Raw genomic sequence first — 23,825 nt, 5'->3', positions numbered from 1 at the left:
GACCCCATCTACCGGTTCTATCCAAAGGAGGTACACCACCCATATGACGCACAACTCATTGGTAAAGGCGAAGGCAAACAAATGATGGGGAAAAAGTTGAGTTGGATCCTTCATGCGAAACTGATGGAAATTTTCATATTATAATGAGAAAATTGTTTCAGTCCATATTGAAATAAGAGCTCTTCAAGTTCTTTCTGCCTTTCACCCATATACATTATTTCTCATCTCATTTTTTGTGCCTCCTGCCAGCATCTCACAAAACTCCACAGACACACAACAGAGAGTGAAGAAAACAAATTAGGATTAAATTTCTATTGCTTCACGAGCTGTAGCATTGCTGCAGAACAAAAAAAAGGAAGATCCTTCCATGGAACGCGAGAAAATGTTTGAACAGAAGCATGGGAAATTCAATGAAATGTACACGCGAGAAAGGAAAAGGAGCTTCAATGATAGAGCAAAAGCTTTCCAATTTTGTTGATGGTGCACCCATAAAATTATGTACAATCCACCTCGTGAAGAGTGAATCAGAAACTTTTCATCCACTTCACCGTCATCAGCATCATTATGATTTTTGTTGTACATCTTGTGCAATTTACCAAATAGAATTTTCACTCTGGAAATTCTATATCCAATTGGGAGGAAAAATAAATATATTCTTCTCCAAAGAATGCAATGTTGAATTTCACTTAAAATTATATACCTTGAGAGTAATAAAATTTTATCATCTTTCTTTTTTATTATTACAAGACAGTACGATGTTATTTATGGTGAGTAATTGAAAATATTTACAGTGCTATTAATAATTTTCAGATAGAAAAACTAAAAGTATTAAAACTCTGTGAATATTTATTCAATTTTTTTCATATTTTCACGATAAATGGAAAAACTTGACTTCTCGGAAAATTCACTTATTCATTCTTTATTTTGATAAATACAGCTAGTTGTTCTGTAGTACAACATTCATGGATTAAATCATTGTGCCAACGATTTCAAGTATTTTGTGAAGTTCGTTATATTTTGTCATGTGTCCATACCCATTTTCAAAAGATTTATAAATTCAATTTATCTATTTAATTTAAAAAAATACACTATTTTTCCGAATTCTAATCAGTGTAAGATCTGTCCCAATTTTAAATACAGTTTGATTGAGCACATGCTCATCGCAGTCAATTAATAAAAATTATTTTCTAGACCGTTTTAAATCATTTACTTCGGAAAACCTATAAAAATCACTGTCATAGAATAATCGTTAATGCACATAGTCAAATTGTTCGATTGAAAAATCTACAACGTTAATATTTTTTTTAAATTATAAATTAATCAATATTATGTTGAATTGAAAAGGAACGACAGATGATGATGTTGTCAAATTAAATCGATGGTAGGGGGACCTGGGACTATTTTGAGCTGTGAGGCTACATACAATTTTATCGCATATTTATAAGAAAGCAGGACCTTGCAATTATTTTGTTTAGATATCCATAATGGTTTTGTATAGCTAAACTAGAGTACGTTAAAGCCCAGTGTCTTTAAGAATTATGCGAAAAAAGCGTATCTGAAAGCGCCACAGCCCAAAGTGGCCCCACTTCCCCTACTTCGAATGTTCTTAATTTTTTTTAGCAATAATAAACAGTTATTGAAACGTTTTCGACATATCGAAAAGTACAATAATAAAATTTTAAAATTTCAGAATTCCAAAAATTTTGCGAAAATATTATTCCTTACTGAATACCAAGGATTCAAAAATGAAAACATACCTGAAAATCATACAAATTTATCATATTACTAAACCGAAGTTCTTTTCATTCGACGAAATTAAAAAATAGCAACTTATATCCCAGACCATTTATTTTTTTTTCAATTTATTGTCAATATATTGTTTATTTTAAGTTTTAATCACATTTTGAAAACTTTGGAATCTCAAAGTCCAACTAAAACTGTCGCCACGTTGTTTATCAGTTTATCCGTATTTTACTAAGTACCAGCATCGGCCAAAAGTTTCTTGACAAAACTATGTTCGGGAAATCGGATGGAAAAATTGATAGAAAAAAAAACTTCTTAAAATTTTTCCTTTTGCAAATTAGTTGTTTATAATCCTTAGATGTTATTTATCTACTTCAAAAAAAATAATTATTTTTCACAATAAATTAATTCTCTATGAGAAACATGAGCTGCTGGTTCAATTGTACGCATGATACCGTTTCTCAAGGCTCGTAGTGAGTCGTAACAAATTTGAAGTGCACATGGCAATTGGTTGAGATCAGTGGCAAAGACAATCAGAGCCAGTGCCCCCATAGCTCACTTGGTTGAGCATTCGCCTAGACAGCGTAAGGCCCCCAGTTCAAGCCTCGGTAGAGGTAGGATTTTGTCCGGTCTCTATTTGGGTTAAATTTGCGGGTTAGGAATCACTTATTCTGATTGTCGCTCTCTGTGCACAAACACAAAATTTCTTGGGATTACGTACCAAGCGAACAGAAGTCTGCTCAATCACTTTCATAATGAATTAATTTTATTTCATATAAAAAATAATTCTTTTTCAAAAGTTGATCATATTTCATCGGCCAAAAGTTTCTTGAAAAAATTTGAAAAAGTGGCTCAAAATGGTCAAATATGTGGAATTAACATCCTAGTACCAGTTATATTATGAAGTTATGTTATTTGAGAGGCAAATGGTCGGTATGCATATTTCTAACGTTTTCAGTGCTCAATATATGCTTATAAAAGCGATGATAAATAATGTATTTTTTGTTATTTTATAATTTAGGTTAAAATGGCGAGTTACAATACGTTAAAAATAAGGGAGATCAAAACTTCATCGCCTAAACTTTTGGCCGATGAAAAATGATCAACTCTTGGAAAAGAATTATTTTTTATATGAAATAAAATTTATAGTTTTTTGAAGTACATAAATAACATCTAAGAATTACAGCAACTCATTTGCAAAAAGAAAAATTTTAAAAACGATTTTTTTTCTATCATTTTCCACCTGGTTTTCCGAACACATCTTTGTCAAGAAAGTTTTAGCCGATACCAAGGCCGATACTGTACATAATTAGAAAATATTAGGATATCGACATCCAGTTTTCGGTGACCCTTCTTATGCGTTATAATTTTCATTTTAAATTAATCTTTCGTTTTACTATTCCAAAACTTGTTTTATATTATAATTTTAGAAAACGGTTTTAGCTATTATTTCATTTTAAAATATATTTTAGTGGTAGCTTGTGTGAATATTTATGACGGGAAATATTTGCCATTCTGATTTTTAATATCATGCCCATGATTGCATTTATTCCAAAGTTATTAAAAATTTAATCTATAGAAATAAATCGATAATGTTACAGTAATTAAACATTTATTGTATATTTTATATTATGTTTATTCGATTTTTATGTAAATTTTGATTTATGACTTAGGGCAGAATCACACTGACAGTCAAATGCTTACCGTATTTCGTTAATTTACGCATTTTCATTGCATTTCTTACGCAATTTCTCAATTACCGTATTACCTTATCTACTCGGTGGCACTAGATGAAAATAATATAAGAAAATTGAAAAAATAAAATCAAAATGCGATAAACGGTGAACAAAAAAAAACTGAGAGAAAAATTAATCGTAGTTTTTTTGCTAACCGTTTATCCTATTTTCGTTTTATTTATTCAATTTTCTTATATTATTTTCACCTAGGGCCATTGAATATGAGATAAGGTAATACGGTAGTTGAGAATTTGCCTAACAATTACAATGAAAATGTAATTAAATTAACGAAATTCGGTGAGCATTTTACTGTCAGTGTGATTCTGCCCTTAGTTTAAAGCAATAAGTAAATTAGAATTGTAAAATAAAATTCATGGTATGTTGAACCTCATTAATTCGAGCATTTCACGAAGCTTAGACGTTTTGCCATCTAGGTGATTTGCAAAGTCAAACAAAATGTTATTAAAATTTATCAGAAAAGAAATTATCAAATCTCACTCAAGAGTACCATTGCGGTACAAATTTCATCCAAAAATTTATAGGAAAAGGGAAGAAACATGAAATATAATAAAAATAATAATAAGAAAAGAATTTCTTTCTAACAATGTAGTAACGTGTTGTGTAAGAAGTTTTTCTTTTTTTTCTAGCACCCTTACTCTTATTGTCAGAATGTCTTTTAGGGGTGTTGGAGCTTTTGGAGAAAGTGAAAAAAAAGGGCTGAAATATCTGAAACTCACGTCTTATAAATCAATTCTTTCGCCTCTGTGTCGAGTTCATTTATCATCAAAAGTAGTTTGTTAAGACGCAAAATTTCAAACAGAGAGATGAAAGAAAGAGAAAAAAAACCCATTTGTTCTGGAAAATAAGGTAGATGGGAAACTTAGGGTAAGCCCGAGGGGGGCCTTTTGGATTTGAAAACACTCACCGTGTCTCTCCTTCTCCGGGGGATGCTTTCCATGGGCCAGCACCACGTAGGCTCCCAGCACGGCAATTTGGTAGAGGACAAAGCGCGCAATCCGTGAAGAGGTGATTTTCATTTTTAATTACAATGTGTCGTGATTTTTGATTTATCAGTTGAATTTCACTCGACGGGTATTTTCTGGTTCGCTATAATATTATTTTATTTTATTCCTAACGCGATTACACTCTTGCTGGATAAAAAAAATCACGTTCTCACACTCCTGAACTCTCCTGATGGGTCCTCCTATTTCCAATTATTCCAGCCACGTGATAAATTCGTGTTTAATTGAATTTTTCGCGTGCACAATATTGAAATTATTGTGATTATTCCACTGTGTGTTCGTATAATGTTTCATTATAACTTGGATTCAGTACTTGCCCACTGAAGCAGATTAGCATTATCAGTTTGGCCACAATAAATAAATTTTCACTCACTTCAATTTACAACGAGCTTGTGCATTAATTTCGCCACATTTTAATTGTAATTCAATCCAATTTTTCCACTACTCCACGGATATTGGTAATATGTGACTAGAATGAGAGCAGACCTATAAAAAAATGTAAATTTATTACAATTTAAACTGAAGGTGAGAGCCGAAATGGTACTTCTGCACAGAGCAATGTCAGCGAAAATCAGCACAAACACTATTCTTATATGGTCTTCAGACTAAAGGTTTAGCTTAGTTCCCGTAGGTCGCAAAATCCTAAATAGCAAACAAATTAATTGTCTTTCCAGAATCTAATAAGTCATTTGTTCTTGGTAATCTAATTTTAAGATTATTTCTTCAAACATACGACTTAATCCTCTAACGGTGTTTTCTTTAATATGCGAAAAAAAGTTCTAAAACAATGTTTTCTAGGATAATTATGATCCAATAAAGTCGAAAAAACCATCCATTCTTCATTATCTCTTTTAGTTTAGGCGCTAGGCAAAAAAATATAAAAATTTTTTGAAACTCTTTTTGCTTCTAAAATTTACATTTTTAGTTTTTTCAAATTTTTTAAATGAAATATACAAAGTAGAATGACATCTTTCAGTAAAAAATAAATTTATTTTAGTCAGATAACTTTAAATCCGTATTTTTATGGAAATTGGAAATGAGTTTTTTTGCAGAAATATTTTATGTTGCTTTTTCTCTGACCTGTCACACAAAACTGGGAATAGCAACAAAACGAGGAGTCAAAATGAGTTCAAACTTTCAAGAGATGTTTATAAGACTATTACCGAGGACACTATAGCACTTTTAAATAAATAAAATCTTTATTGTCGATGTAAATGTGATTTTTGTGAAGACCGCCTGGAGGTGGTCTTACCCCGTTAGAGGGTTAAGCCGAGACACGGCTTATTGGAAAATTATGGAAAAGTAGTTTAGGGCAGAATCACATTGACAATAAAATGCTCACCGTAGCCTCACCGTTTTTCGTTAATTTACGCATTTTCATTGCAATTCTTAGGCAAATTTTCCATTACCGTATTACCTTATCTCTTGTTCGGTGGCACTAGGTGAAAATAATATAAGAAAATTGAAGAAATAAACGGAAAATTCGATAAATGGTGAGCAAAAAAGAACTGTACGATTAATTTCCCTTACAGTCTATTCTTCACCGTTTATGGAATTTTCGTTTTATTTCTTCAATTTTCTTATATTATCTTTACCTAGTGCCAACGAGTATGAGATAAGGTAATACGGTAATCGAGAATTTGTGTAAGGACTTTAATGAAAATGTGTAAATTAATGAAATACGGAGAGTATTTTACTGTCAATGAGATTCTTCCCTTAATCATCATTTCGAATATAATTACGCTAAGCCGTAATGGTGGCAAAACGTTTCATAGAGGAACTGGGTCTTCTCTTAAGCGAGATTTTCGAGACATTCATTTTTTATGCGTGAATGGGGTTGCTACTATAAATGCTAAAAAAATTATAAATTCGTTAGTTTTTGTACTGGAGATCAGAATAGGGATTTAGCCCTATAGGGGAAGGTAAGTTAGTTTAGTTTCCATACACGGCCTTTAGAATCAAGGAGTTTCAAGTATAAGGTGGGCCAAATCGAACTGCCAGTGACGTAGATACTTTTACCCGACTAGTACAGTGTTGACAACTCAGATTTATGAAATATTTGTAATAGAAAAATAAGAATTGAATAATTTTGAAAATATTATTCTTGTTATATTCTATAATTTTCTGATAATTTTTATGAAATATATTTTAAATTGTTATTAAATTTAGTACGCTTACGTACCCAAAAACTGTAACATTTTAATTCACGGAGAGCTACATCTCGTGAGTTTTAGCATACTGTAAAATTGGGAGAGACTCTTTGTAGTAGTGTCCTTCGTTTTATCAAAACTTAAATATTTCGAAAAAGGTTAAATTTTATTTAATTTTTAATGGTGCTGGCACACCTTTTCAATTGAGTGAATTTCAAACGATTGAAATTTTACTTCTCTTACTCTTTCAAACTAAAATCAGATATAGCTATCTCTTTCTGTCAAATGGATATTAAATTTCAATGTCATTTTCAATTTTAATTTTAAATTTCATTTGGCATAAAGAGACAACTATATCTGATTAAAGTTTGAAAGCGTAAGAGGTAAAATTTCTAACGATTGAATTTCACTCAATTGAAAAAGTGTGCCAGCGCCATAAGATTGTACTTTACATTTTTCTGTATTTAATTTATTTTTAAGTTTCTCCAAAAAAACATATATGAGTATTGAATGTTCTGACACATTTGTGATGTGCTCATATCATGTATGGTCCACCGGGTTTCGTGCAAATAATTTTTGTCAAGTAGAATTTTGTGGAAAAATAGTATAAGAAAAGGAGAAAAAACATTGGATATCCGTTTAATTGATAAGAACAATTATTAATGTTAACAATTAAATTAGAAATTTTGATGCATTCCCAACATTTTACTGAAATTGTTCGCATGAGAATTTGGCGCGAGGCAAGAACCGATGACTTTTGACATAACCTCCAAAAAGTATCTACGTCATCACCAGTCCGATCTGGCCCACCTTATTACTTTGTTATTTGTTTTTATTCATCTTGCTTTAGAATATTGCCCTTTTTGAATTCCATTTTATTAAATATTAGATGCAGGTGATATGCTTTTGAACAAGAAATTATGTTTAGTAGATATTGACTAGGGAGAAATAGGGCACCTTTGAATCGGGGCAGCTTTGAAATTGGACTTTTTCTACTATTTTTAAATGAAACTGGTCCTTAGTATGACCTCCTAAAAGTTCAATTTCAAAACTGCCTAATTCAAAGGTGTGCCATATCCCCTATGTTTAATTTGGAAAATTCTAAATATTGCATCCTCAGTCTGGTACCCTCAAAAACTGACCATCTTTCACTAGATTTAGTGGTCTTAGTTCCTGTCATTTTAATAATTTCTAGCTTAACTCAACTTTTTTATTTATTTATTTTTTTTATGAAAATTTCCAACTAATCGATGACTTTCTCATCATTAGAATTATTGCAGAATTCCATTTCATCGAGAATATGACGATCAATGTAACTCACTGAATTTTCATTAATTCTCTAATCAAAAATTTTTATCGATATTTTCAGGATCTTTCTTTTACGATTTTACACGTTAAAAATAATTAAGAAAATTTCATCTGAAAAATGTCAAACACCCGTGTAAAATACACTTGTCAGCACCTTCAACATGGTTCATGCTAGTGCAGTATTTTGTTTTTAATTTTTTATATTAAAATTTTATTTTTATCTAACACACTGACATTCAATCAGACCCCAGGCTAAATAATTTATTCTCAAATTTAAAAAAAAATCAAAATAAAATTGGTAGAGGGTGCCACTAATGTACATCCAACTGTTGAAAAACGATTCTGATGACTTTTTTCATTATCAGTTAAGTGAATATTTCGTTAATTGGTCGTTTATTTCCCTAAAATTATTTCGCTCGAAATATCTTTAAGAGTTACTTAAAGTTAAGAGGACAAAGAATTCGAAAATATGTACTCACTTAAACAATTTACAAATTCGGGATGAGTTTCAGATAATTTGTAAACCAGTTTAAAATGATAATAAACCAGTATAGGGTGAAGTCATCACTTGTGGGCGTTTTACACTTTTAGCTATCGTGCAAAAATTCTAGGTTCTTGCCTAAAATAGATTTCGAAAAATCATAAAATTATTAGTTTATGATGTAATTAATAATTTTGAGATTTTTTGTAATCTGTTTTAGGTAAGAACTCAAGATTTTTGTAAGCTGTCTGTCTATGTCCATAAGTGTATAACGTCCATAAGTGATGACTCCACCCTACATGACTGGCGAAGAAAATTCGTGGAGTCCTCTATAACTTGAGTTCAAACATTCCACAAAGCTGCAACACTTTAACAGTTTATTTAAGCTAAATTCTTTATACAGTAATCGAGATTTTGTAAATAAAATAGTTTTATGCCTGTTAAACTTGAAAGCTGTAAAGCATTCTGTGTATTTAATTAAATATTAAATTCCGTAAATAATTTTAGTCTCATTCCGTACTCTGATGGGCAAAAGCTTCAGACTATTTGAATATTTCCAAGCTTTAGCTAATCAGTGTAGACGCATTGGGATTGAATATTTAATGAATTTAATATTTAATCATATACGGATAATGCTTTAAAGGCAAAAAGATGTTTTGGTGGATATTTTTATCCTTCATTAAAAATTAAAAAAAGCCTTTATTTGTGGTCTCTCAAAGTTATAAGTTATAAGATTTCAAGAATAGTACAGCCAATGATTGAATATCGAATTTTGCATCTCTTCTCTAGCTTTAAAAAATTCAAAGGAATGTAATCTTTTAAAATGTTTAAATAAGATTAATTTACAGAATAAAATTTTATTTGATCGTACAATAGCTAGGGGAAAGTACTCTCTTTCGAACGTTCATGCCTTCGAATAATGTGAGTTTTCTTTTATTTTTCTTAAGAGACTTACACATAATTATCACGTAATTGTCATAATTGATGATAAATTAACTAATATTTAATAGAAATGTGTAGGTTTTCTAGAAAAATAAATAAAACTCACATTATTCGAAGGCATGAAGGTTCGAAGGGAGAGTACTTTCCCCTAATTAAAAAATTAAAAACTGATTTAACGCTTTAAGTTAAAAAAAAATTAATTCTTAACTATTTTGTTGCAATGACTTGGTACATCTTTTTTGTTAATAAATCTAATCTAATCTAACTTTAAAAATCGCTTAATACTAAGATAAATCTTTCCCAGAAAGTGCTGGAACCTGGGACAAATTACAGGGAGCGGAATGTAAGAATAGCGCTGATGTGGTGTCCCCTGAATAACCCTCGCACATGGTTATTCAGGACAATGAAAGAGAGCCGATGATCTGGCAAAGAAGGCTGCCGCGAAGGAGTTCTTAGGACCACTACCTGTTCTGGGTATCGCAGGTGGTGGACCTATGAAGGAGGAACCTTTTAACCGATTGTATGACAAGCAGCGAGATTACTGGGTGAGCAATCAGAGTTGTAGGCAGGCGAAGTCATTGATTGGGAGCTCCTCAGAGACATAGCGACTTTCTGCTCAATTTGCGATTTTTGCCCTCAGATTTGCGAATTGTCGTGGGTATCTTTCTTCATCGGTCACCTAAGCTTTCAACTGTTCAAGATGCGGTTAGCCTCATCAGCATCTTGTACAGGCTGGAGACAGTTGAGCACTTCTTATAGGAATGCCCTTCATTGGATGTGCGTAGAGAGATTCCTGCACCATCCACGGAGGGGCAGGATCTTACACCCAAAACGATTCTGAATTATAGGGGAGACTGAGGCAAAAAGTCACAAATTGAAAATTTGAAAATTCAATATCTTCCAAGATAAAAGAGATAGCGGCTTAAATTTTTTTCCATAGATGGCCTCCATAGACCTTCTTCAAAGTCGTAAGTTTCTTAGAATTCGAGCAAGGAATTCAGAAAATAAAAAATATTGAAATTTTTAGTCCTATTTTTGAAATGTTTTCCTTACAACAAATATCAATTTTGACCTACTTATTTTCCAAAATTGATGCACTGGTAAATATTTCCTGAATGATTTGGATTCTTTGAATAATAATAATAATAATAATAAATTTATTCAAGCTCTACATTTCCCGCCTTACCATGCGTCAGCCGCCGTCTTAGCATTGTTGACCAGCCTCCGAAGCCAAACGGCAGAAATGCTTCTTCATTGGCTGTTTAGAATATGAAACCACTATCTATTTTAGAATTTTACAAAGATTCTTTTCTCCAGAAATCCTTTTATTAAAAATGAAACATTATTTTCGCGTCTCGCCGTTTTTTGTTTGGATTTGTCAAACGATTAGCAGTCTCTTGTGTGTTTTTTTTCTAAAATAGCTTGAAAAGCGCTTTTCTTGTTCAGATAGAGAAAACTGTGTTTTAAAAAGGTGTAGAGGAATAAATTTCCTATGAAAATATGTCATTTAGCTATTTTTTTTTAATTTATGAAAGCCCATAATAAAGCAAATCAGAATGTGATAATATCCCATACCTGGTACTATTTGCCCCAGCATTTTTGAGAATAATTACAAAATTGCCTTTTAGAAAACAGCTCGATTTCCTTACAAAATAGAGAAAAATTGCTCTCACAAAGTTGTAGAACAGTAAATTTCCTATAAAACTGCACTAGTTAGAAATTTCTGGGGCACTAGGGTAGCTTGTAAAAAAAATAAAATATCCATTTTGTGACTTTTTGCCCCAGTCTCCCCTATTCTATTTATTATAGAATAAAGAAGACGCGCGGGAGATACAAAGGGCCCATCAAGCCTAGGTATCACTATCCCGATTTACCAAAATGTAATATAGATCTTTGTCTTTAAATCTACTGTATATTATCCATTGTGTATTATTCGTTGAAAATTTTTAATATTTAAATGTCCAAATTCACTAAACTTTTATACTTAGAAGCAGTAAACTCTTAAAAATTCAGACTGAAAATTGAAAAATTCTTTCAAACCTTTAAGTTCAAGTTTAAGCTTTCTTTATCTCAGAATTGAGCACAAACTTTTAGTCCCAAAAATATGGTACCGTAAATGCTGACGTCCTTGACACCCCCTGTTCGTAAGCTTTTCTTTACATCTAGAACTTAAGAATGGTCTTTACTCATCTGGTCTGATGGGTGAGAACCAACCCTCTGGCAAGTAGCCTGAAATTTGAAGCCACTTTCTCATATTTCGATTTAAATTTATAAAGGAAATTTTTTGCACTAGCGACCGTTACGCTAAATATCTAAAAGGTGAGAAGTTCTTCCGTATTATAAGATACCTTTCCGTATGGAGCGAAATATGCTAAATTTTTGTTTAAATACATTTTTTCCTCGGAACACTGTGAGCTGAGTTCGAGATCAATTTAGGAATTGGCTTCAAATAGCTCCATATAAAAAGGCCAACTTGTCAGGCGCTTGGTGAGAACGGTTCTTAAATATTAGAATTAAAGAAAAGCTTATGAACAGGAGGGTGTCAAAGTCACCAACAGGAGACAAAGTCACCCGCACTTATGGTACACTGCTCTCAGGATAAGAAAACTTTTAGTGCTACCTATCTTTGTTAGTTAAAATTATAATTTAAATACCAACGATTTCATATCTCTAATCTATTGACAAAGATTTTTATTTAAATTCGTTAGGGTTTGAGAAAGCTTTCTTATAAGTCTCAAAAAATTTACTTGAATTTACAGATAAGTTCAAAGTTATTTAAGCATCTTGATAAAATATGTTTTTTAAAAAATATTACCAAAATACAACTTTTACTGTAATATTCACTAAATTTTCCTGTATTTGATTTAAGTTGGTGATTCTAGAGGCAGAAGTTTGGTCTAACTCAAACTAAGCTCTGCAGGTTTTGAAAGTTGCAGTCATACTACAGTGAAATATTGTGTTAGAACCAAAATTCAGGGCACTTAATCATCGAGCAAAAGCTTTAATTTGGAGCAAGTTTGTCGTGCGACACTGAGAGATTTTACGAGATAAATGAGTTGAAAATCCCAGCACTTAAATATGATATCGTGAGACTTTAACTGCTTGACTTGATGAAATGATTCATTTCTTGAATGAGATTTCTTGTTACCTCACTCGTATGGAGAGAATTTTCAATTGAAAGTATAACGTCGATGGTATGTGAGTATGGAAGCACGTATTAAATAATTCCAAATTCTGCGAGCTTCACTGGCAAAAGCTCGTCATTTATAATGAGGATTGCGGTGGAGTTGGGAAATTTCTTGGATTTGAAATTAAATTGAGTTAGAGTGCGTCACGTATGTGAAAAAGTTGAATACCCTTCGATGTTCTATCCGAAAATTTTCTTGACTTTCTCCCCATTCCATTCTGATTTTCTCAATGAGCTTTGCTGATTTTCTTCTCGATCTCGCTCATTGAGCTCATTCATGAGCTCCATGAGGGGGAGTGTAATTTTCCACCTAACATCAGGGATTTTTATCGAGCATGACGACGTTGGTAAAAAGGGACATTTTCGACATTATTGGAAAGTTGGTCTACCACTTGAACCTTCTCTCACCCGTCACACGCAAAATTTTCCCCCCTTTTGCACGTCAACCCAGGGGAATTGTAAACATTTGGCCAAATATTGTTGGTATCTGGTGTGAGATGTTTCGGGTAATGTGGAATAATATATACACAAATTATAGTCACATCAAAAGGTGTTGCCCCAACACAAAACCCACTCTCACAAGCTTTTTGGCGGGAAAGAGTGGACAGGAGCAAATTGCCTTCACCACTTTGGAATTTGCTTTCTTCAAGGGTTGGGCAATACATAATTTTGATGTTATAAATACAAACATGCGTCTAAAGCACGTAAATGTATGATTTTCCTCATAACACACATACACCAAGAAAGTCTTTCGAAATCGTGTCCCAAATCAAAAAGTGATTAATTCACAAAGTTCGGAAATCATAAATCAAAAATGTTCTCCACTAAACTTTTACCATTGGGCTGTTGGGTAATGGCACGGGAAAGTGTGAGAGACATACCATTGAAATCGATTACGGTTTATGCGATATATGCGGAATACATAGATAAATTGCAAGGATAAATTAATAAAATTAATTTCAACCATAAAAATCATCATTATTCTTTTATTGTCATGTATTTAATTGTCGCTACGTCAATTGTTTTTTTTTTTCAACCTAAATGACCATCATAGAACGTTTGAGTGGTCAGGAGAATCGTGACATATGTTGGATTGAAGTGCGAGCCAAAGTGGCTGCAAAAACCTACTTCACAGTCATTTTTTAATCGACTTTTAACCTACGTAAAAGTTTAATTTGTTATTAAAATTTTATTAATTAAAAATTGAAAAATATGTCTATTTTAAAGAATTTCACACTTTACCAATTGGTTAGCGATATAGACTATTTAATTTTTAACCATCTTCTTTATTTCCTATCGTTATCGGTATTCGTTGAAAGCTCTAGGAAGAGTTACAGGAGTTACACTATTGCTTTTAGCCCTAGTGATTCCCTCACATCGGCCTGCATCCCCATAAAGGAAGATATTTTCACCAATCTTATGGTTTGTAAAACAGAAACATTTATTTATATTATAGCAGTGCATGATTCTATTTTCCTGTCTTACAACCGAGAAACCCCACCCAAGTTACACGAACGTTCTTAAAGGGGTTACGTGGGCCAAAAATACTGGAAAACACTATTTTCTTTAATTTTTTAACATATAATTTTTTATTTTAAATATTTTCTAAGGATATAAAAGTACAACATTCAAACTATATTTTGTGAAATTTTCTGAGAAATCTTGTCTACCAAAAAGAATGTTTTTTGAAAAAACGGTTTTTGAAAATGAGGTTCCAACGGCTGAATTTTTAAGATTTTTCAATGATAACTTCAGAAAATATAATTAAAATGTTGTACTTTTATATGCTTAATAGCTGCAATTAAATACTTTTCTAATTGTTGAAAAAAGATATCAAGGAAATATGCGGTTTTTTAATCTGTGTGACCCACGTAACCCCTTAACAGAAAAGGCCATAATGAATTTCTCGATCTTTTAAAGAAAAAATTTTTTTTTTGTCATCAGCACTATGTTCTTAATTTTTGACCTTATTGATAAATTAAATTGTGATTTAGAGTCAATCAAACGAAAATGATTTTTTTTAAATATGCAAAAAATATCTCTCATAATCGCGATTAAATATATTAATATTGAACTAGAATTAGCGTTCTAAAAATAAAATAATTAACAACAAAATACCAAATTTTCATATCGTTAGCCATCAGAGCTCTTTATACATACATGCATTTTGATATGATGCAAGAAATTGAAGTATTCTTTTAAATTTAATGTAAAAATGTTTTATTATGTAAATAAAACTCTACACACTTTAGTTAATGCAAACCCCTCTTAAAATTACTAATTAATTTTTAATGATTTAAAAAATCCTCGCGTCCAAAAAAAAATAAATTTTCTTTAATTTAAAATTAAAGAACTTAATAGGGAAGTACGAATTCAATTAAAAGTTTAAATTAATGTAAATCACTGTAAGAACAATATTCACTAAGTTTGTAAGTGATTTACTACGAGATTACTACTATTTTAATAAAAATCTTCAAAAAAAAATTATACGTCTAGTTATTTTTTTATAGGGTAAAATGGGGTAATTTTAAACCATTTACAATTTGGGACATTTGGTATTTTCGCACTGTTCTAGAGATTCAAAAGGAAGATATCTGTTCCTTCTCTTTAAACGTCTTTTTCTTCTATTTTGCGGTCTTTGTTTTCTCTTTGCTCATCTGTAACAGTGAGAAAATCTCAAGTGTCCCAAATTATAAATGGTGCCAAATTACCTAATTTTACCCTACTATTGATATGCGGGGCAAAATGTGACAAATCCAAAATTTTAAAATTCGGAATCTCTCAGTAAAAGTAATTAAGGCTTGAAATTTTTTACTCCCAGAGAAATTATTATAACTTTCATAACCCCCCTTAAACCTCGAGATGTTTAACAGATTCGATGTAGCAGTAGTACTCTATTTAAAATAAGTTTTGTACAGTTAATATCGATCTTCACCAATTTATTTCATGTTAATGAGAATTGAATTTTAAAGCTAGTCACAAAATTAAATAGAAATTATTTAGGAATAGTGTATTAGCAGATTGATCAGTAAAAATTCAAATACTTCAGTTAATAAAGCAAAATTGTTATAGCAAACACATAAATTATGTTCACTAAAAATTTAATTTTGGTTAATAAAAAAAGAAAAAATAATTTTTATAAATATCTTTAAAGTAAACCGAAAATATCAAAAATATTTTATTTAGAGTCTTATGCCCAACTCACAATAACTTTTATTTAGTATAAGCATGTTTTTAACATTTCAATGAGAGTGAGTAAGATCTAGATCTAGTCATCTCGCTCATTCTAATGGAAAATTTTGAAAACCTGTTTACAAACAAAAGTTATTGTGCGCTGGCCATTACAATTTATGATTTCCGTTTTAGTTATTGAAGAAATTTTCATTTTTACTGGCCATTTTACTGCTCAAATCGTTTCTAATAAGGGTTTTTCAAGGTCAAAAGTTAAAAAGGCTCTAAAACGCAATTTATCAAGTGAATGGGGTCATGATTGGGCTCGTTGGAATTTCCTCTTGGAATTTCCAATAAAACTGAACTGGTTAAAATCCTTTATATACCGGTAATGAACCGGTTCATAACCGATAACTAATATTAGACCGATTTATAAATCGGTCTAAAACAATTTTTAAATCAGTAATGAATCGATTATGCACCGGTAATTTTCGGCCGTAAATTAATACTATTGCTCTTAGAACTATTTTTTTGAGTGATTCATGAATCGGTTTAAATCGGTTAAGAACCAGTAAACAGTAGATGATGCGAAAGTATTTTCAAGGTATAGCATCTAAGTCACGAGTTCGAGCACTCCACAAAGCCTGAAAAAATTATCATTTGGCTAGACTTGCCCCAGGTTCCCCTACTTGTCTTTATGCATCCTAAAACCAACAATGGTACAAAGGTTCATAGATTTTCACGATTTTCATTTTTTCTTTAATCCAATATTCGACATATCAGCATAAAAAGTCAATTTTGTCATGTGAACCACCACTAGAACTATAAGATCTGCACATGATCTTTTGGATAAAAGTCGTTCAATTTGAAATGAAAGATTCAATGGGAAAATTTTCACTTATACCAAAAGAGTAAATCAACTGTATTGGGGTATTTTCTTCTGAAAATGTATCACCGGGAGGCCGACCTAAAACCATAATATAGATGTATCATGAAATCATTAATCAGGCTACTTTTTTCTGTCTATCTGTGTACTTGAGGAGTGTAAGTAGAGAATTTTTTCTTGGGTGCCTGATTTTTTGCCGTTGGTTCTGAGTTCTTTTGAGGGACTGCACAAACCCCCATTTATATGACCGTTGTTTGCCGGACGGTATATCATCTTGGATTGATCCTTGTGCTCGATGGGAGGAAATTGTGTAGGGGGAGAAGCAAAAGTTGCCCAATATTCATGTGAGTTTCTTCTTTTATATCGACACACACACATCACCATAAAATAGGGGAGTCAATAAGGGGGTGGTATGGTATCAAATGTGGAGGCTTGGAATACCGGTGGGATGATAGTGATAAGAAGTTCATACACAGTTAGGTGCAAGGAAAAAAAGAGAGACCAAAGAGGGATGAACATGAAGGAGGATTCAATGGTGAATGGGAAAAGTTTTCTCTCGTCTTTTTCACTTCTTTTCCCACACATCTTCAAGGCAGAGCCCTCATGTTGCTAAAGATGCCACCTTCCCGCCACCCTTGAGTCATCCTTGGTGCGTGGGGCACAGAGAAAGAAAATTTTTTGAAAGAAGAGCAACGGAAAAGAAAGTTTAAATCACAGCTAGAAAGGCAGTTTTTTTTCGATTGTGTATAAGAGTGTCCCTGAATGAATGTGCAAAAGTATACAATTTCGTGTCCTTTTTTCTGCCTTTCTCCACACAAGAAGGACACAAACTCTCCGGAGGTATTTATCTGAGGAAATTGGAGAATCAACTCATGTTACAATATTTCATTTCATGAGGGTGACAATCTGAAGCTGAAGAAAAAGGAGCACAAAATTTCATCACACATTTCCACCCAACACACGTGAAGCCCAAAAAATAGGGAAAGAGGATATGAGATGAAAGAGGAATCTCTTGGAGGGGGGTTTCTTCTTCCCTCCCAAATGCATGGAAAATTTACGTATGTATGAGGAAAAAGATGGGAAATGCCATGAATCTGCGCTAGAGACAATACAATATGACAGATATGTTGCGGAAGTTCCCAATTTCAATAAATTGCTTGATTTTGAGACGATCAAAAATATATAAGAAGTGAAGTCGTTTCTTCTTCTTGGTACCATTTCTTTCTTGCATTATCTTCTCGTTTCCTCTTTCACCAATCCCCTCGCAATTTCCCTCTTTTACCATTCCAATTTCCTCGTCTTTTCCCAATCCCTCAACTTCTCAAACTGTCTTCGTCTTGTCTTTCAATTCTGCACCAGGGAACTCTGTGATTTTTTTCCGAATTAATTGGCGAAATGGTAGAAATATCCATGTAGATTAATGAGATCAGTAGTGCAAGAAAATATTAATATTTCACACCAATTAATTTTCTTGAATTTTATCTTACTTTCTATATTTCCACCAGAATGAAGGATTGCCACTTTGGATTTATTCAATAAGTCGAAGGGAATTTTATACTTTGAAGGTGTAAAATGGAATCTTTTACTTCGAAACATGTTCAAAAAACTTGATATTCGATTTGAAAATATCACAAAAAATTAGTAAAATGCGTTGGAATTTTATAAGACTTGTGGTTATTTTTTAGATGCTGGATTTGTAAGGAAACCATTTTGATATCGGTAAAATAAATTCATTTTATCGAAAAACGAAAAATTTTCGAAAAAATACTTACATTAACAATTTATAATATGTAGCCTAGCTTTAGGGGGAAGTGGGGCTAATTTGAAAATGGGGCACCTTTGAAATTGGTATTTTTCACCTGGTTTTAAATAAAATTGAGCCTTATCATGATATAATTTAGCTTCACAAACAAATTGAGAAGCTAAATTACTTTTTAATGTGACTCAGTTCCACTTAGGAGACTTAGGAGAAAAATCCGAATTTTAAAGATGCCCAACTTGCCCCTAGCTTTGATATTATTTGTATTCTTTTTAAATTTTAATAATAATATTAATTAATAAATAATAATAATTTATTTCTTCTTACATTTTAAATGTGCCCCACTTCCTCCTAGTTATTTACCTAAAACTACTTATTATTACCTATTGTAACTTAATGTTTCTATGCTTCAAAATTACTCCGCTAAAATTAAAAAGATAAAAAATTGCAGTCAAGTTCCTCAAACATGAACGTTTAGGGGGGTATATGTTACATTTCTCACTCCTCAAATTTCAACAATATTTAAAAAAAAAAAAACATAACGGATATCATGTAAAAATACACTTTTCGTAAATGAAGAAGAAAAACCTTTAGAGAATAGGGGAAATGATCATAATTTGGGACAGCTTGTAATTTTGGACACTCTGAGGGTAATTTTGGACACCACAAGTAAATTGATTGAAATTATGGAACTTTTTCCAGTATTTAATGAGTAATTTCTTCTGTCTAAATATTTATTCTTTTTAGAATATTGTAAGACTGAATTTATTGAATTTTGAATATAATTTCAATTAAAATTCCTTTTTTTTGAAACTTCAGTGTGAGCAGTTACTTACGAGAAATATGACAGAACTTTTAGTTTAATTCAGTCTTATTTAGTTGTTGTGAAGTATTAATGTTTTTTCTTACATTTTTTTACTACTTTATTTATTTTTTACTACTAATTTTTTTGTTACTTCTTTTTCAGAAGTATTGTTCTCATATTGAAGAGTAGTTTATCATCTTTGTTTCCTCTAAATTCTAACTAATCCTCAATACATTTGAAAACTAACTGATATATAGGCATTGCTTATTATAAGTAAAATGTAACGTAAAATCTTTTAAATCTTTTTAAATTGACATTAGTATTCTCTGGTAAATTTCCTTAACTATCATGAGAATTAAATGTCAATTATAACACAGTATAATAAATGATAACAAAGTGTTCCAGCTTTGCAAAATACGTGTTATTAGAAAATGTATGTTAGATGCTATGCACAAATCCTTTTTTCGCAAAATTCATACAGATTAATAAAGTTTTTTAATTGTCCAACTCATAAGCGTAACTGTAACTCGTATGCATTTTACTTACGAGTTTGAATTTCTTTCAAAGATTTTGATGTAGGGGAAATTGGGGCACCACCAAACACTGCGATTTTTAATCGGATATTCGACTTCAGAGGATAAGACCTATATGAATTTATAGGCACTATAGGAATGCTTGTCAACTGAAGGAATGGTCGAGATAGTCCAAGTAGTTTAGAAATAAAAATTAGTGTTTGGTGGTACCCCGTGTTTGGTGGTGCCCCAGTTTCCACCACAATTGAAAACACTTGGAACAGATTAAACATAGGTCATCCAAAAGATTGACCAAAAAATCGTATAAAAGCTATATAAAAGTTTGTGGGGTCCTAAGGATTAACCAATCAATAGATTTTCCATTAAACTGTTCCTGAGTTAAATTACGGGTATTACGGGTCATACTGTACCATTAGAGTAATGCAATTGAATATTCAATGAAATTCAATTATTTTTTATTTACCACTGGATGAGGTAAGATGAGGTAATTTGGAACATTGAAATTTCCTAACAGTTTTAGATAGCAAGAGGAAAAAACAACAAAAAAGTACTCTCAAATGTAAATTCTTGTACTTCTTTGTGTTTTTTGAAACAGTGAGAAAATCTCAAAATTCCAAAATAGTCATGATTCCGATTTACCCCAACTTATACGGGCTTCAGACCTAAGGCTTAGCTGGCTTAACTGCTCTAATTTTTATCAATCACGAATTTTTAGAAAAATTTAACTTAGGATTGGATTATTAAAGATGAATGACTTATTAGGCTCTTAAAAAGTAATAACATCACTCGCTATTTAGGATTGTTGGACCTTCGGGAACCGGGCTGAACCTCAAGTATAAAGATCCCTTTACCCTAATAATAATAAACGGATTAGACTTGTTAAAAAGTCCAAAATCTTCAAAATTAATCTAGACTTGTTTCAATCGGTTGAAATATAGGGGAAAGTGCCCATGCATGATACCATTGGAAGCTTCGTAATGACTAAATTTTTCCTATGTTTCTCAATAAACGTGACTCCCCAATATATTTTAAAAAATGACCACTTTCCCATAGTTTTTAAAATATGGTTGCGATACTTCACATATATATTGTGAAACATAAAAAATTTAGTCATGACGAAGCCTCCAATGGCATCAAGCATGGGCACTTTCCCCTACATTTTCTAAAGTAGTTTAAATCTTCTTTGGAAAAACAATTATTAGGAATGGTTTAACACTTTAAGGACGAGTGGAACACCGGTGTCCCAAAAACAAAAACATTTGTTTTGACTTTTGAGAGTTCTTTTGTCCCCTACATCGCCCGAAAAAATAATTTTTATTTTTTGGATAACGGTGTCCCATTTGTCCTTAACCCTAAACCTACCAAGACTGGTCAAATTAACCGGTTTAAAAACTTTTTAAGATTAACAAATTATTTAAACGGTACAATGTCGCTATCAAACTTTATGAATTTCTTAAAATATGCATGTAATATATTTTTCAGTCTTCAAATTTTAATTTTTTCTTCTTTTCCAAGAAAATTTTGTTGGGTATCCTAATTACCGTGGTCTGTCATTTGACCGAGCGCGCTAGGAAAAATGACCAAAAAAAGTCGGTAGGGGAAACTGGGGCACCACCAAACACGGGGTAGCACCAAACACTGCGATTTTTTAATCAGATATTCAACTTCTAAGGGCAAGACCTATAGGAATTTATAGGCACTATAGGGATGCTTGTCTACTGATGAAATGGTTGAGATAGTCCATGTAGTTAAGAAATAAAAATTATTGTTTGGTGCTACCCCGTGTTTGGTGCTGCCCCAGTTTCCCCTAGGTTTAGTGTGAAAAGGTTAAGACGTTAAGAGTATTTTTGTATATTACAAAAAAAAGGTTATATAAATATGATTTTGATTAGGAAGGGATAGAGGAAGGGTGGATAAAAATGAAGGGGTTGTTAATGATCATTGAGTTGCCTCGTAAAGAAATCCTGAATGCCTTCTTTCTAATCATTTGCCGTATAATTCAATAATCGGATTTACAGATTGGACAAAACAGTATGAAGTAATTTTTCCAAGATCGCCTGATTAAGAAAAATGTGGAAAATTATTGCCAGGAGTGAAAGGTCGAATTTTTAAGAAGTTAATTTTCTCTTTTTGAGCAGTTTGAAAAATATTGCTGTGCAATTTTAAGACAGTCAATAACACTAAAAAAAAATAGCCACAAAGTTTCAGTAATTGGTAGTGTCAATTGAAGGGGCTGTAGAGTAGAAAATTCTAACAATAAAAAAAGTTTAATTAACTATTAACAACACTTCATTGTATTTAATCCTAAAATCTAACTAAGATAAAACCTGATAATCTTTCAATTTGATTGTTATTCCATTTCCAGAGTATACACACCCTATTGAAAGCTCATTGATTTTCAGATAAAAAAAAATCCAGCAATTTGGTATGGATGGAGAAGGTGAAAGAAAGGAAGATAGGAAGTAGCTATAGATATGAGTCCGGTTGGAAAATATCAGACAGCCAGCACATTTATCACGTGTGTAGCATATTGTTGAGCTCCTGAGCGATTTTTAACATGGTTGATTTATTCCAAATAAATATTTCAGTGGGAATTATTAAATTTTCTCTCTTCCCTAATTTCAATTAAATTTCGCCTCAGCTCTTTTATCGAATTTTCCAATCAATGACGTCACACCAGCATACCACCCACACGGTCCGTTGAGCACATTTTGCAAAAAGGGGAGAGTCACCCATTTAATATTGGACCGGTGGCAATCGACTACAACCCATATGTGTATATAAATTTATAATTATGTTGATGAAGTTCATTTATCCCAATCCAGGAACATAATATTAAAATTTATTGTATTATGCAGCAGTAAAGCACTAGTCTGCAGAATTTTGTTCTCACAATTTCTCGTGTCAAATGACACATCAAATGCAGAAAAATATTCCTCTAACACAGCTAAAATTGCAATTTAATTGTTCAGTGTGAAAAGTGTTAAAAAATGGGACACACTGAAAGAGGCTGTAAATAGTTTCGAGCAGGTCTGAAATAATGCTCACATGAGTTACATTGACAACTGCAATGCAAGGCAAAATAAGCTAGAAATCCCATCAAGGCATTACTTTTTGTGCCCAACACTTGTGACAATTGCTCTGGGCAGAAGGAAAAAAAAGACAAGGACAAAAGAAAAGACCAACTATGACTCACAAACACTGGGCAGATAATGGAAATTAAGTGGGCAGTCTTTGACATAAATTTCCCGCAAAAAGCAACTTCACTTTCCACAAATGAGAGAAAATTGTGTTACTTCACTGCTTTTGGTGTGTGGTATATTTTTTTTTTCAACAGAGAACACACGCCACAGAGAACGCAGAACTGGCAGAACCTTTTTTTTTAAGGATATTCTCATCCGTAAATATACATCACATATAAATTCGAATAGCAATTAACACAATTTCCCGTTTTCGTGAAAATTCGCACTATCTCAATCTTGCTCCTGGAGTTGTTTTTTTTTTCTTGACGCACAAAATCTATTGATATTAGTCCTGACTGGCCACCCACCACCCAAACCGGCGAAGGGGTAGTTTAGGTGCCTGTGAAATGACTCTCGTGCTGAGACACTGACTTTTCACACAAGATCACACATTCGGTCGCGACGCATACTCACGCGTGAGCACGGACTGACGGTCGGATGAGGACTAAAGAGGTGTCCTGCGACGAGAGATTTCCACCTTCTTCCATACAGTCCTTCTTCTCACTATACCACAATTTCATTGTGGCCAGAGAGCGAAAATCACCCCAGTTCTCTCAAAATTTCCTCCTCTCTCATGATTACACTGTTTTCCCATTTCAGGGGAAGGTAACCCTTGACAGTGTACATAGTCAGGGGTTGAATCAGACTACACTGTTATTCTCACCCTCCGTGGCACTTGACAGTGTAAGGAGAAATCCTTTCGAAGAGGGGAAGTCGTCAGCACAAGTTACACCGTTGATGAGGCATCTGGCCCAAATGACAGTGTATTCGGAGGGGTTTCAATGGAAATTCCCTACACTGTCAAGCAATTGCAGTATCTTTCAGGGAAAATTCCAGGAAATCGATATCAAACCATGTGC

At 32.4% G+C, this 23,825-nt stretch overlaps 1 protein-coding gene across 1 annotated transcript in view; it reads right to left on the bottom strand.

Annotated features, from left to right (window-relative positions):
- Window positions 1-23,422, bottom strand: part of LOC129808040 (neural cell adhesion molecule 2) — a 325,350-nt gene extending 301,928 nt beyond the window's left edge. The window contains exons 1-2 of the mRNA XM_055857702.1: window positions 22,920-23,422; window positions 4,405-4,987 (exon numbers count right to left, since the gene is read on the bottom strand). Of these exons, the coding sequence (XP_055713677.1) occupies window positions 4,405-4,516 (112 nt within the window). The 5' untranslated portion in view covers window positions 4,517-4,987; window positions 22,920-23,422. The remainder of the gene's footprint in view (window positions 1-4,404; window positions 4,988-22,919) is intronic.
- Between the last annotated feature and the right edge of the window lie 403 nt (window positions 23,423-23,825).

Source organism: Phlebotomus papatasi, chromosome 3 (genome assembly GCF_024763615.1).
Source record: "Phlebotomus papatasi isolate M1 chromosome 3, Ppap_2.1, whole genome shotgun sequence".
NCBI lineage: Eukaryota > Metazoa > Arthropoda > Insecta > Diptera > Psychodidae > Phlebotomus > Phlebotomus papatasi.
Note: the sequence above shows the minus strand (reverse complement) of the source record. Positions and strands in the feature narration are given on the sequence as shown.